We start from the raw sequence: 16,110 nt of genomic DNA, 5'->3' as shown, positions 1-16,110 counted from the left end.
GACAAAGATAAATCATTTCAGAACCTTTTCCACCTTTAATGTAACCTATAAACTGTACCAATCAATTGAAAAACAAACTGAAATCTTTTAGGTGGATAATCCCTCACAAAAAAAAACTTTAATTATGTAGTTGCATAAGCTTATAACTGGGGATGTAGCTATGTTCAGAATTAAGCAATCACATTCAAAATCATGTTAAATAAGAGTCAGCATACACTTGCCATCATTTAAAGTGCCTCTGATTAACCCCAAATAAAGTTCAGCTGCTCTAGTTGGTCTTTCCTGACATTTTCTTAGTCACATCCCACAGCAAAAGCCATGGTCCACAGAGAGCTTCCAAAGCATCAGAGGGATCTCATTGTTAAACGGTATCAGTCAGGAGAAGGGTACAAAAGAATTTCCAAGGCATTAGATATACCATGGAACACAGTGAAGGCAGTCATCATCAAGTGGAGAAAATATGGCACAACGGTGACATCACCAAGAACTGGACGTCCCTCCAAAATTGATGAAAAGACGAGAAGAAAACTGGTCTAGCTCAGGCTACAAAGAGGCCTACAGCAACATTAAAGGAGCTGCAGGAATATCTGGCAAGTACTGGCTGTGTGGTACATGTGCCATCAATCTCCCGTATTCTTCATATGTCTGGGCTATGGGGTAGAGTGGCAAGCCAAAAGCCTTTTCTTACGAAGAAAAACATCCAAGCCAGGCTACATTTTGCAAAAACACATCTGAAGTCTCCCAAAAGCATGTGGGAAAAGGTGTTATGGTCTGATGAAACCAAAGTTGAACCTTTTGGCTATAATTCCAAAATATATATTTGGCGCAAAAGCAACACTGCACATCACCAAAAGAACACCATACCCACAGTGAAGCATGGTGGTGGCAGCATCATGCTTTGGGGCTGTTTTTCTTCAGCTGGAACTGGGGCCTTAGTTAAGCTACAGGAAATTATGAAAAGTTCCAAATACCAGTCAATATTGGCACAAAACCTTCAGGCTTCTGCTAAAAAGCTGAACATGAAGAGGAACTTCATCTTTCAGCATGACAACGACCCAAAGCATACATCCAAATCAATAAAGGAATGGCTTCACCAGAAGAAGATTCAGGTTTTGGAATGGCCCAGCCAGAGCCCAGACCTGAATCCGATTGAAAATCTGTGGGGTAATCTGAAGAGGGCTGTGCACAGGAGATGCCCTCGCAATCTGACAGATTTGGAGTGTTTTTGCAAAGAAGAGTGGGCAAATCTTGCCAAGTCAAAATGTGCCACGCTGATAGACTCATACCCAAAAAGACTTAGTGCTGTAATAAAATCAAAAGGTGCTTCAACAAAGTATTAGTTTAAGGGTGTGCACACTTATGCAACCATATTATTTTATTTTTATATTTTTTCTTCCCTCTACCTAAAAGATTTCAGTTTGTTTTTCAATTGAGTGGTACAGTTTATAGGTCACATTTTTTTACATCACAGAAACCTAAAGTTTTAACAGGGGTGTGTAGACTTTTTATATCCACTGTATATGGCACTGGCAATAAGTAAACTAAGCAGAAAATGAAAAAGATACAAATAATTGAATATATACACGGGGCAAATGATTATGGAATATATACAGAGGACAAAATGGATATATACAGGGCCCCTAAGTGTTAGTAGGGGTGGGGCGCCAAAATGTAGCTTCGCTTGTGTTGGCAAAAATCCTTGCATCAGCCCTGGGTATAATAGATGCAGTGTGTACAGGTATAGTCAATATACAGCAGTGTACTATGTGAAGTACAAGGTATAATAGATGCAGTGTGTACATATATAAAGTATATACAGCAGTGTACTGATATAAGGTATTCGTCAAAGTGAAGACAGGACAGCACCACTTGTTAGTCGATTTCTGTGTAAAATGGTGGCGGTGCTCGCAGTGCCTAGGCCCCGACCTGAGGGCCCCCTTGGTAGCCCAAAAAATTGATGAAAAACTGCAGCACTCCCAGTCTTGAATCCAATTTTGTGTTTATTAACGCCGAAAGAAATTGCAACGTTTCGACAGCAAAGTCTTTTTCAAGCTATGTAAGGTATAATAGATGCAGTGAGTACAGATATCGGTGGTCAGTTATCAATTACTGTCACTGTGTGAGGTACATGAGGTATCAGGGGTTGTTGTCTGCAGTCTATAGGTATGAGGTGCAGGTCAGGTATAATGTGGCACTCTGAGGTATGAGCATCAGTGAGGAATTAGGTACTATTCTGAGGTATAATGAGCCATGAGTAGAAAAGGGAACTGTGGGCTGTTGGCACATGGAGAGATAATGGGAGGACCTCCTTTACCCACTCAATTCTAACCTGCTCTTCCTGGAATTGCCCAGACTTGAAACTCCAGAGGTCGGACCTCATCTAGCCACCCACATTCCACAGCTCAGTGTGCACGCCCCTCTGCAGTCACGTGGTTGACAGGAGGACCTGTGCTCTTGACTACTTTACAGCCAGTGTTTATGACAGTGAAGTGAGGCAGCCTGGTAGCATAGGATGTCTAGAGCCCGCTGGAGAGGGGTCGGGGGTACCCTGCTCGGACTGCTGCTCTTTGGAGTAGGCATATTGGTGGCAGCTCTGCTTGTGAGGACCTACACTCTTCGTAGCAGCCAGGTCAGCTGGCAGGGGCCAGGGGTGGCAGAAGTGAAGTTTACACCTGATGAGAGGCAGCTGCTGAAGAGAGCATTAATAGGTGAGTGATCTTATTTCTGAGCTGTATACATGGAGAGTATGTGACTGCTACGTACAGGAGAGTATATCATATGTGACTGCTACCTACAGGAGAGTATATCATATGTGACTGCTACGTACAAATGAGTATATCATATGTGACTGCTACGTACAAATGAGTATATCATATGTGACTGCTATGTACCGCAGGGTATATCATATGTGACTGCTATATACAGGAGAGTATGTCATATGTGACTGAGTCATACAGGAGAGTATGTCATATGTGACTGCTTCATACAGGAGAGTATGTCATATGTGACTGCTTCATACAGGAGAGTATGTCATATGTGACTGCTATGTACAGGAGAGTATATCATATGTGACTGCTCCATACAGGAGAGTATGTCATATGTGACTGCTATGTACAGGAGAGTATGTCATATGTGACTGCTGCATACAGGAGAGTATATCATATGTGACTGCTACGTACAGGAGAGTATATCATATGTGACTGCGACATACAGGAGAGTATATCATATGTGACTGCGACATACAGCAGAGTATATCATATGTGACTGCGACATACAGCAGAGTATATCATATGTGACTGCTACATACAGCAGAGTATATCATATGTGACTGCTACATACAGCAGAGTATATCATATGTGACTGCTACATACAGCAGAGTATATCATATGTGACTGCTACATACCGCAGAGTATATCATATGTGACTGCTACATACAGCAGAGTATATCATATGTGACTGCTATATACAGGAGAGTATGTCATATGTGACTGATACATACATGAGAGTATATCATATGTGACTGCTACATACATGAGAGTATATCATATTTGACTGCTACATACAGGAGAGTGTATCATATGTGACTGCTTTATACAGGAGAGTATATTATATGTGACTGCTACATACAGGAGAGTATATCATATGTGACTGATAAATACAGGAGAGTATATCATATGTGACTGCTATATACAGGAGATTGTATCATATGTGACTGCTTTATACAGGAGAGTATATCATATGTGACTGCTACATGCCGTATATCATATGTGACTGCTACACACAGGAGAGTATATCATATGTGACTGCTACATGTCGTATATCATATGTGACTGCTAAATACAGGAGAGTATATCATATGTGACTGCTACATACAGGAGAGTATATCATATGTGACTGCTACATACAGCAGAGTATATCATATGTGACTGCTACATACAGCAGAGTATATCATATGTGACTGCTACATACAGCAGAGTATATCATATGTGACTGCTACATACAGCAGAGTATATCATATGTGACTGCTACATACAGCAGAGTATATCATATGTGACTGCTACATACAGCAGAGTATATCATATGTGACTGCTACATACAGAAGTGCATATCATATGTGACTGCTACATACAGCAGAGTATATCATATGTGACTGCCACATACAGCAGAGTATATCATATGTGACTGCTATATACAGGAGAGTATATCATACGTGACTGCAACATACAGGAGAGTATGTCATATGTGACTGATACATACATGAGAGTATATCATATGTGACTGCTATATACAGCAGAGTATATCATATGTGACTGCTACATACAGGAGAGTATGTCATATGTGACTGATACATACATGAGAGTATATCATATGTGACTGCTATTGTTATGGACTATTGATACAAAATGGATACTTGCTTGTTGAGCTAAGATGGTGGCCAGGCATTCAGCCAACACCTATAAACTAGAATCTTACTTTGTGTTTTTATCATGTGTTTCTTTGTGGTTTCTGTTCAGCTCAAGCAAGCAGCTACAAAGAAAGAAGTAACGGTTTCACCCAGGGGGGAGGGAGAAGGAATTTCCTCTGGCCGTCAAGGTTACAGAAAAGTAGAGAGTTCATAGCCAATAGAAAATATATACTTTATCTTTCACCCCCCTCCCACTCCCTCCTCTCATGAAACCCATGTTGTTTTCAGAAATAAACCAGAGATACTGATTAACTCCATGTAGTGAGTTGTCTGTCTGATCTCTCCGTGCACGTATCTTAATTAATTAATTTGGAGCAGTACATCAAATCAAACTGGCAGCTTTGTCAGAACCAGAACAATTTTGGCACCCAACGTGGGGCTCGAGGATTGGACCCTCTGTTCCCGTACCCCCAGAGACCAGACGAGGAGAGGCGCACTAACGGACACCGGGGTCGCAACCCGTGATATGAGGTAGGAAAATTTAGTCATCTTGCCTATAAAGTGTCCCCTGGTGTAGCCTCTTGGTGTTCGTCTGAGGGAGGGGTGCGGAAGCAGTCTGGGACGTCCTCGAGGGCATGAAAGTAAGAACCCCATATGTTTTCTTAAAGTCTTGATGTACTGTGTTGTGCCTATAAGTTGTGAAGACCCTGTTGACAAGTATCATTGACTGAGACACGGAGTTCTCCTGTGTTCCTGTATCGGAGTTCAGCCCGGTGTCTGACTCAAATCTCCATAAAGGGGACGATCACAGATGGGTGGAGAGCGGTTCGCGGTAGCCCAGAGTGTGCTGACCGGAACTCAAAGGTCTTCACGTCCAGTGATTACTCTATGCAGAGGTCTTTAGGCGGCTTCAGTAGGTACGAGAGATAATGGGAAATGAGGAAAGTGTCCCGAAGGGTTACTGTTCACCTGAACAGTACGTGGCGGACAGGAGAGGCAAACGTTTCATAAAAGGATTAAGTAAGTTGGAGAAGAGTTAAAGGTGTCTGTAAAGGAGGCATCCTCATAAAAGGATTAAGTAAGTTGGAGAAGAGTTAAAGGTGTCTGTAAAGGAGGCATCCTATGTAGTGCTACCTGGCAAGTGTTGTTAAACGAGAAGAGAGGGAAGTTAGAAGATGATGAATTGACAGACATGGTCCGTGTGTGGTTGGACTGTAGTAAAGAATTTGAACAGACCGGGGGGGAACTAAATTTTGATGAGAAAAGAGAGATATTTCTGTAAGCCTGGTGTTGCATTGATACATGACTAGCCACCACCCTATAATGGCGCCGGGAAGAAAGCAGGTGGGTGGACCTGCAAAACATGTGGTCAACAGAATCCCTCCTCCCGTGATACGTGCCTTCCCTGTGGGGTTCCCCACCCACAAAACCACACCTTGGTAACTACTCCCCGGCACGTCCCATTACTTCCCGTGTTAGCTACAGCGCCATCTTGTCCCCAGGCAACGCCCATGAACGGACCTTTAATATCATTCGGTCCGGACCCCCCCGTCACTCCTATGTCACCCTTGCCCCTTCCTACTACCTTGTACCCGATGATAAACCCGGACGGTACATTCATGCTACCCCACTCACCTGCCACCCTTACTCCTATAATGGTAGGGGGGCAACCTGATGAAGCAGAACAGGGGGATGCAGACGGTGCTGCAGAATCCACAATGGGCATACAAAATGCACCGGGTAATATGCAGACTCCTTCGCGGGGTACCCCGACAGACTATGGGGATCCGCCAACTTTACCCCTGGCACCACAGTGGACTGTACCCATGACCGTGCGCCCATCACGACGTTCACAAGATCAAATACTGCAGGGTCAGATTACAGAGTTACAAAAGAACTTACAGAAAATTGAGCAGGGAAACCTTGAGACACTGAAAGAAGCCCTAGCACTTAACCGGCCACAGGGACCACCAAAATATGTGTCTTTCACCCCACAACAGTTATTCACCATAGTGAATTTACTGCCTGACCCTGAGACCCATCCCATGCCCTTTTTCAGGAAACTGTCCCAAGTGCATCAAACCTATGGGTGCACATGGTCGGACCTGCAAAGTATAGTGGAAAACAAGACAGGTGAATACTCCTCACTGATAATGGATCAAATCCACATCCCTGAACTTAAAAGGTGCTAACTTTGACCCCCAAGATCATGAGTCTGGAGAATTCTTTATAGAACAACTACAGAAATGGACAAAAGCTAAATTTGCAGATCATTCCAAGCAGATCATTTCACCACACTGCAGGACAGCTGCGGGGGATCAGTTGACCCCCACCTTTTTTCTTTTCACAGAAATGTTGGTTTCTGCTGTGTTAGTTTAAGCTCCTCTTTCTGATAAGAAACTGTCTTGCTTCTTGGTCTTTGTGGTTTTTACTCAAATTATGTGACACCCACAGCTGCCAGATGTCTGACAATAAAATTCTGCACTGATTTATATGAGCAAGGGGATTCGCTGCAAACCATTTTGCACCTCATCCCCAATACTCTCTGGGCCAGAGGACCCCAGGATATTGGATACCTCAATGTCCCACCAGTCACTGTGACCCTGAAGGACCCCAAAGTCCTACCATACAAAGAGACTGGACCCAGTAGCCAGAGAAGCCCCTTCCTGTGTCAGAGCTATCCATGCTGCCAGCTCTCTTCTAAACTGTCACATCTGACGTTGTGCTAGGGTCATCCCCTCACTATTCTGGCTCTCCATGACATTTCTGCCATCCTCCAGCAGACTCAACCTAAACACCTCACTGCACAGCGCCACCTCCGGCTTCCGTGTAGTTTGCTTCTGCCAGATAATGTCACCATTCAGAGGTGCCAGCATCCTCAATCCTGCTGCACTCCTTCCTCTTCCAAGGGGGGAGTATACTGGAGAATCTGAAGATTTTATTGATCTACAGGCACACTCGAGCTGACACCTCTGAAGCCAGAGGAAAGGCCCTAGCTGACCAAGCTGCGAAGGAAGCAGCAGTGAAAGAGGAAAGAGTCCAGTCAGACCAGATTATGATAACACAGGAAGACCTGGAACAAGAAGAAATCACATAGGGACCTCCTGAAACAAATACAGAAACAGGCCACGCCACAAGAAAAATTGGATTGGCTAAAAGAGTCAGCCCAAGAAGAGAAAGAATCTGGACTGTGGACCCAAGGAAGGAGAGCATCTCTGCCCAAAGCTCTCTATCCTCTGATAGCTTCAATAGCTCATGGGCCCACCCACCAATCTAAGACCATCATGAAAGAACTAATAGACAATGGCCCCAGGGATAACCCCTGTCCTGGTGAGGCATACTCAGTCTTGCCTCATCTGTGCGCAGTGCAACCCGGGAAGACCTGAGCCTACACCAACCAAATGTCTCCCCAAAGCCCAGTACCCGTTCCAACGGATTCAAATTGACCACATCCAGATGCCAATGTGCCAAGGGTTTCAATATGTGCTAGTAGTGATAGACTTGTTCTCTGGGTGGCCAGAAGCCTACCCCGTCCGAAACCAGACAGCAACCACTACTGCAAAAAAACTGATGCAGGAGCTTGTCTGTAGGTTCGGAGTACCTGAGGTCATTGAGAGTGATCAGGGCCCAGCATTCACTGCTAGATTAACCCAAGAAGTCTGGAAGATGGTAGGGTCACACTTAGCCTATCACACACCCTACAGACCCCAAAGCGGCGACAAAGTCAAACGACTGAACGGGGTACTGAAGTCCAAGATGCTGAAAATGACTGGGGAGACAGGGCTCAGTTGGGTACAATGCCTGCCAATAGCACTATTTTCAGTTAGACACACCCCTAGGCCTCCACACACAAAATTTTGTTTAGGACACGGCCTAGGATGGGACAGTACTTCCCACAGCAATTGCAAATGCATTATGAATCTGTTGCTAAATATGTGATTGCCCATAGTAAACAATTGTCTAACATATGTGCACAAGTTTTCTCTTCCATTCCAGATCCTGACTCCCTAGAGGGAATACACACTCTCAAACCTGGAGAGTGGGTGGTGGTCAAGAAACACGTCAGAAACACCCTCGAACCACGATACGAGGGACCTTACCAGATGTTGCTGACTACCCCGACCTCTGTGAAACTCGATGGAGGCTTACCTGGATCCACACCTCACATTGTAAAAGAGTAAAGGCTGTCCCGACGATCCTGGAACAATAAGCCATGAGGATTCACATACTGATCATGACTTTGACAGTGGGCATATCAGCAGTGTTCACACCACTGGGTGATGAATGGGACAATTCACTGACACGGCACCATCAAATTCTAGTCCAGGGGTTGAGACACTCAGAGATTGTTGGATCTGTACCCACAGTCCCGTGAGTTCAACCAGTATGCCTTATGTTGCAATTCCCGTGGACCTTTCTGAACTGATTGACCTGTCTAATTCTACCATATTTCTCACTAGCATACACCAAGTTAAATCCAGTACAAACAAGGACAGGGAAGTAGCCTTACCTGTTGCAGGGTGGGCAGATGCCCCATGGCTCATGATAAACAGATCAGGCCCCTCGGTAGATTATAGCTCTACTCCTTGGCAAGATGGAAACTGGGCTAATGTCACATGTTTTCCTAGCTGGACACACTGTTATTGTCTCCAAGTACAAACCAAAGGTATGACATTTAGTCCACACATACACTCAGGTTGCAATGATTCAAAAACAGACAGCCACGTGCAGTGTATTGGTGTAGATGCTGAGAACGGAAAGGATCTGCCCTGTAACCACCGTACTGTACAGGATCTCCGGACAGGTATATTAGCTAACGACACCGAAAGTCAGTCAAAAGGATATGAGTTGGTGAAAGGGACACAATTAGCCAAACTAATTACCCGATTATTCAATGGCACAGCAGTAGCAGTTCCAGAAGATATATACTTAGTTTGTGGACACAAAGCATACAAATGGTTATCTGAGAATGTCACAGGACTGTGCACCATCGCCAGGCTTGCTCCTGCCACCTTTATAGTACCACACTCTGAAATTGGCATAAATGCAGTACCTAAACACACCTTGTATCATAGGGCCAAAGATAACACACCCAGACCAAATGGCAAGCCACATGTAGTAGAGATGAGCATTACCAACAAAATTGTTAGTTCCATCTTCATATATCCCATGATAGCGCAGATGTGGGACCCTCTTGTTGCCATTACATAGACCCGCAGGGTAATTTGCAAGTTAAGGTGGGTATAGAGAAAATGGCGGATTTAAGAGATAAATGGCTGGATGCACATAAAGCTGATAAAGATACATGGTGGTCTGATACCTTCTCTTCCCTTAACCCCAATAACTGGTTCAAAGGTATTGGGGGTTGGCTCATGGGAATTGTCCAGGTAATATTGCAGGTAGCCCTAATAATATTGGTGATATATGTAGTGATTAAGCTCGTTCTTATTTGTGTGACCCGCTTTTCAAAAAGAATGAAGAAAACTGATGAACGACCTATTATGCTCCTCTATGATGAAGAAGGACAGAAGGAAACATCGTTCAACACAGCTCCCCCTCCTCACAATGATGCCTGGCTGAGATAGGGTGAGATGAATCCCAGGGTATTACCACAAGTCCGAGCAACCGGGAGCCTACCTATAAGGGGTAGGTTGTCGCCACTGCGGGTGAAGAGGATACGAATGGTATGCCCAGGGGATTCGCTAGGCGAAGGGAAAGTCTACAATCAAGTCTCCAAGGGGGGACTGTTATGGACTATTGATACAAAATGGATACTTGCTTGTTGAGCTAAGATGGTGGCCAGGCATTCAGCCAACACCTATAAACTAGAATCTTACTTTGTGTTTTTATCATGTGTTTCTTTGTGGTTTCTGTTCAGCTCAAGCAAGCAGCTACAAAGAAAGAAGTAACGGTTTCACCCAGGGGGGAGGGAGAAGGAATTTCCTCTGGCCGTCAAGGTTACAGAAAAGTAGAGAGTTCATAGCCAATAGAAAATATATACTTTATCTTTCACCCCCCTCCCACTCCCTCCTCTCATGAAACCCATGTTGTTTTCAGAAATAAACCAGAGATACTGATTAACTCCATGTAGTGAGTTGTCTGTCTGATCTCTCCGTGCACGTATCTTAATTAATTAATTTGGAGCAGTACATCAAATCAAACTGGCAGCTTTGTCAGAACCAGAACACTATGTACAGGAGAGTATATCATATGTGACTGCTATGTACAGGAGAGTATATCATATTTGACTGCTACATACAGGAGAGTGTATCATATGTGACTGCTTTATACAGGAGAGTATATTATATGTGACTGCTACATACAGGAGAGTATATCATATGTGACTGCTAAATACAGGAGAGTATATCATATGTGACTGCTATATACAGGAGATTGTATCATATGTGACTGCTTTATACAGGAGAGTATATCATATGTGACTGCTACACACAGGAGAGTTTATCATATGTGACTGCTACATGTCGTATATCATATGTGACTGCTAAATACAGGAGAGTATATCATATGTGACTGCTACATACAGGAGAGTATATCATATTTGACTTCTACATACAGGAGAGTGTATCATATGTGACTGCTACATACAGGAGAGTATATCATATGTGACTGCTTTATACAGGAGAGTATATCATATGTGACTGCTTTATACAGGAGAGTATATCATACAGGGCCGTTTCTAGGAAGGGGGGGCGGCGCCCGGGGCGCTGTCAGAAGGGGGGCGCCCTCTTGTCGTTTCTCGGCCGTGCGCCCTGGCTCCCTCCCTCTGACATCTCGCCTGACCTGCGCCCAAGTGCCGAGTCCTCTCACTCTTCAGACAGTGCGGGCGGCACTTACTGACGTCACGCGCCTGCTCCTCCCACTAGGCGGCGCAGGCGCGTGACATACAGTGAGTGAGTGAGCGCCGCACTGCCTGCTTGTTACCGCCCGCCCTGAGTCCCTGAGCAGTGCTGATGCCTGCTGTGAGGCGAGTGATGGTCTGGGGGGGCATTAATTACAATGGGGGGTGGGCATTAATTACAATGGGGGGGCCACTGTGGGAGACATGAAAATGGGGGCCACTGTCACTGTGGGGGACATTATTTTTAATAAGGATCACTATGGACATTATTTAGAATGGAGGCTGCTGTGGATGTAATTATAACTGTATAATGTCTGATAGGCCTAGTCCTGAGTTATATTACCCTGCCCTGTATAATAATGTACCCTGATACCCCTTAGTTATATTACCCCGCTGGAGTAATATAACTAAGGGGTATCAGGGTACATTATTATACAGGGCAGGGTAATATAACTCAGGACTAGGCCTATCAGACATTATACAGTTATAATGACATCCACAGCAGCCTCCATTCTAAATAATGTCCATAGTGATCCTTATTAAAAATAATGTCCCCCCCCCACAGGCAGGCAGTGCGGGCGGCGGCGCTCACTCACTGTACGTCACGCACTGCCTGCCTGTCTGTTACCGCCCGCCCGGAGCAGTGCTGGGAAAGAAGCCTGCTGTGAGTGAGAGCCTGAGTCTATGGGACAGTGGGTCACTGGGTGCGTCACTGTGACCGTCCGTGCAATGTGGTTCCACATTTTTTACAATGGGGAGACACTTATTTCATCGAGCAGTTGTGAGAGGGGGGGGGGAGTTTTTTTGACACTCGCCCTGAGAGAAATTTTACCTAGAAACTGCACTGATATCATAGGTTACTGCTACATATAGGAGAGTATATCATATGTGACTAATACATACAGGAGAGTGTATCATACGTGACTGCTTTATACAGGAGAGTATATCATATGTGACTGCTACATGTCGTATATCATATGTGACTGCTACACACAGGAGAGTATATCATATGTGACTGTTACATGCAGGAGAGTATATCATATGTGACTGCTACATACAGGAGAGTATATCATATGTGACTGCTATGTACAGGAGAGTATATCATATGTGACTGCTACATACAGGAGAGTATATCATATGTGACTGCTATGTACAGGAGAGTGTATCATATGTGACTGCTATGTACAGGAGAGTGTATCATATGTGACTGCTACATATCGTATATTATATGTGAGCTGTATACATGGAGAGCATATGATTAGTAGGTACACGAGTATATCATATGTGAGCTGTGTATACGGACTGTATATAGGGAGAGATGTGAGTGTAACGGTATGAATATAAGATAAATGAAGTACTGGATATATAGAGTATGTGATGTGGGCTGTGTATATCATGTGTGACTGAAAGAATATATAAGGAGTTTATATTATGCATATGTATATGTGGTGAGCATATGGTTAGTCTATACGGCAGTTTATTATAGATAATGTTGAATAATATGTCCATACATTAGTATATTACCGGTATATATGAGCAGGTAATATCATGTATAACATCTATATAATGTATATGACTAGTCCAAATATTTTTTACATTCAGTGTAAAAAGGGGAATTATTAATTCCTAATATTAAAGAGGACCTGTCACCACCAAATGTGATACAATCTGACAGCACCATCTTATAGCACAGGAGAAACTGAGCAGATTGAGATATATATAATCAATTATGGGAAAAGATTCAGCAAAACCTGTATTTCTTACAATTATATCTTTGCTTTTTCAGCCTCCTGTGATCAGCTATCGGTACAGGAGGGAGGTGTTATCAGTGATTGACAGCTATCTCTGTATGTGCACACAATGCTGTCAGTCACTGATAACACCTCCTCCCTGTACAGATAGCAGTGGCGTAACTAGAAACAACAGGGCCCCACCGCACGTTATTGAACTGGACCCCCCTCAGCAACTACTTTGCAACCCCCTCGTCACAATTGCTCTCTCAGACCAGGTCCTGCAGCCGCGCCGTCCGTCATGTCATTGTATATGATGTCATATAAAGCACCCACAGCCAAGCTAACTCCGGCGCAACCACCTCCATTTGCTACTGGTAACACAGGCACCAGCCGGAAAGAGCCTGTCCGCGTAACACGGCTGTGACAATATATGGGTGCTGAAAATCAAAGCATTAACTCCCCACACCCTATACTTGCTGCCACCAGGTTCGTAAAAAGAACCTCACTAAGGCCCCCTGCACACGAACGCGTGTGATCCGTGGCCGTATTGCGGCCTGCAAATTGTGGCCCGCAATACACGGCTACAGTTACGTATGCATTCTGCATCACGGATGCGGACCTATTCACTTCAATGGGTCCGCAAATCCAGAATTGTGGAACGGCCACACAGAACGGGACCCTCGGAAGCACTACGGAGTGCTTCTGTGGGGTTGCGTCCCGTACTTCTGTTCCGCAAAAAGATAGAACATGTCCTATCTTTTTGTGGAAAGCGGACCCATTCAAGTGAATGAGTCCGCGATCCGATGCGGCTGACCTACGGCCGGCGATCGTGCATTGCGGCCTGCAATTTGCGGGCCGCAGCACGGGCACGGATCACACACGTTCGTGTGCAGGGGGCCTAAACCTGAGGATCAGGGATTTTGATACTGTAATTGCCAATTTACCGCCAAGCATCAACTTGCGCTGTACTATATTGTTTACTATATTAATACACAACTATTATCACATTATATAATACTGTTGGGGGGCCCTGACAATAAAATCTTCTTCCCAGACGGGCCCCTTCTGCGTTCTGACCCCGCGGAAGCTGCTTCCCCTACAGCTACGTCCCTGACCGATAGGTATCCACAGGAAGTAAAAAAGATATAAATGACAAGTTTTACTAAATCTTTTCCCACAAAACTATATATTAATCTTCTCTGCTCCTCCTGCTCTACAACGTGGTGCTGTCGGATTGCATTGCACTTTGTGGTGACAGGTCCTCTTTAATTCTTAAATGGGTTTTCCGAGATTTTCATACTGATGACCTATCATCTGGATAAAACAAAAAACACCTCATCTACTTGCACGCATGGGACACTCACTTAGGAGCGCAGGTGCTCCTGCATTCAATGAAGAGCGAGTGTCCCTCACGTGCAAGTGGATGGTTAGAAATGGGCCCATTGATTTCAATGGGGTCCATCTGGCCATGAAAACAGCCAAAAATATGACATGTTCTATTTTTTGACAACAGCTATTCACAGTGCAGGATTACAATAGGGGCATTCGGGTCAGCGGAGCACAGGAAAGCATACATAGTTGACATAGTTGCCTGCCCCGCCACCAATCACCAAGTAGGCCTGAGGCCTATGCGTTTGTGAATTCCCAGCACAGGCGGGCATGATGACGTCATTGCGCGCCTGTGTCGGGGCGCAGCACTGTGAAGTGTGTGCGCCTGCCTCATCCCGCCTTACTCTGCCAGCAAGGGCTTAGCCCTGGACATAGTGAGTATTTAGCTTTTTTTTTTTTAAACAAAACATTTTTTTATATTTTTATTTCATGTGCCTACTTTGGGGGACATGTGGGGTGGGGACACACAGGAGGACATTAGTGAAGAGGCATCGAGTACATTGGGGGAAATTACTATATTGGGGCTTCTGTATTGGGGCAAATTACTATGTGGGGGAAAATTATTATGGAAGGATTACTATGTGGGGGCTGTGTGGGCCCAAATTATTATGGGAAGGACTACTATGTGGGGGCAAATTACTATGTGGGGCAGTGTGGGGGAAACTACTGTGTGGTGGAAACTACTATGTGGAGGCAAATTACTATATGGGGCAGTGTGGGGGAAATTACTGTGTGGGGGCAGTGTGGGTGAAATTACTATGTGGAGGCAAATTACTATATGGGGCAGTGTGGGTGAAATTACTGTGTGGGGGCAAATTACTATATGGGGCAGTGTGGGTGAAACTACTATGTTGGGGCAGTGAAGGTGAAATTACTATGTGGAGGCAAATTACTATATGGGGCAGTGTGGGTGAAATTACTGTGTGGGGGCAAATTACTATATGGGGCAGTGTGGGTAAAACTACTGTGTGGGGGCAAATTACTATATGGGGCAGTGTGGGTGAAACTACTGTGTTGGGGCAGTGTGGGGGAAATTACTACGTGGAGGCAAATTGCTGTGTGGGGGCAGTGTGGTGGCAGTGTGGGGGGAAATTACTGTGTGGGGGCAGTGTGGGTGAAATTACTGTGTGGGGGCAGTGTGGGTGAAATTACTGTGTGGGGGCAGTGTGGGAGAAACTACTATGTGGAGGCAAATTACTATATGGGGCAGTGTGGGGGGAAATTACTTAGGAAGAAAAGTTGACCGCTGACATCACCTGCTAGGTAAGAAATCTAGAGGTATGTATGCATAAGGATCTCCGCTGAACCCCATTATACTTAATAGGACCAGTGGACATTCCATCCGCATCCTGCAGTGCTGGATTCAGAGAATTTCAGCAGGCTGTTCTGTGTTGGACAGACCAGAAGTGTGAAAGTAGCCTAACAAATTTATTCAAGACCTTGTTGCAAAAATGAGCACACCCCAATGAAAGTCTTAGGCTACTTTCACACTAGCGGTAGGACGCATCCGACAGGCTGTTCACCCTGTCGGATTCGTCCTGCCGATATTTCGCCGTGCCGCTGGACCGCCGCTCCATCCCCATTGACTATAATGGGGACAGGGGCAGAGCTCCGCCGGAGCACAGCAGTGCGCGGCGAAAGGCCCCCGGACTAAAAGTACTGCATGTCTGACTTTTTAGTCTGGCGGTCTCTCACCACAAACTGCTGTGCTGCGCCGGAGCTCC

At 45.0% G+C, this 16,110-nt stretch overlaps 1 protein-coding gene across 4 annotated transcripts in view; it reads left to right on the top strand.

Annotated features, from left to right (window-relative positions):
• Positions 1 to 2,436: 2,436 nt before the first annotated feature.
• LOC122933447 (N-fatty-acyl-amino acid synthase/hydrolase PM20D1-like) overlaps positions 2,437 to 16,110 on the top strand; it is a 146,598-nt gene continuing 132,924 nt past the window's right edge. For 3 of the 4 annotated variants that reach the window (XM_044288445.1, XM_044288446.1, XM_044288447.1), the window contains exon 1: positions 2,437 to 2,708. In XM_044288445.1, the coding sequence (XP_044144380.1) occupies positions 2,513 to 2,708 (196 nt within the window). In that variant the 5' untranslated portion in view covers positions 2,437 to 2,512. The remainder of the gene's footprint in view (positions 2,709 to 16,110) is intronic. The other variant, XM_044288444.1, reaches the window with a different exon arrangement.

This window comes from Bufo gargarizans, chromosome 3, assembly GCF_014858855.1.
Source record: "Bufo gargarizans isolate SCDJY-AF-19 chromosome 3, ASM1485885v1, whole genome shotgun sequence".
In the NCBI taxonomy this organism is placed as follows: Eukaryota; Metazoa; Chordata; class Amphibia; order Anura; family Bufonidae; genus Bufo; species Bufo gargarizans.
The sequence above is the reverse complement of the archived record's forward strand: the minus strand, read 5'-3'. Positions and strand labels throughout refer to the sequence as shown.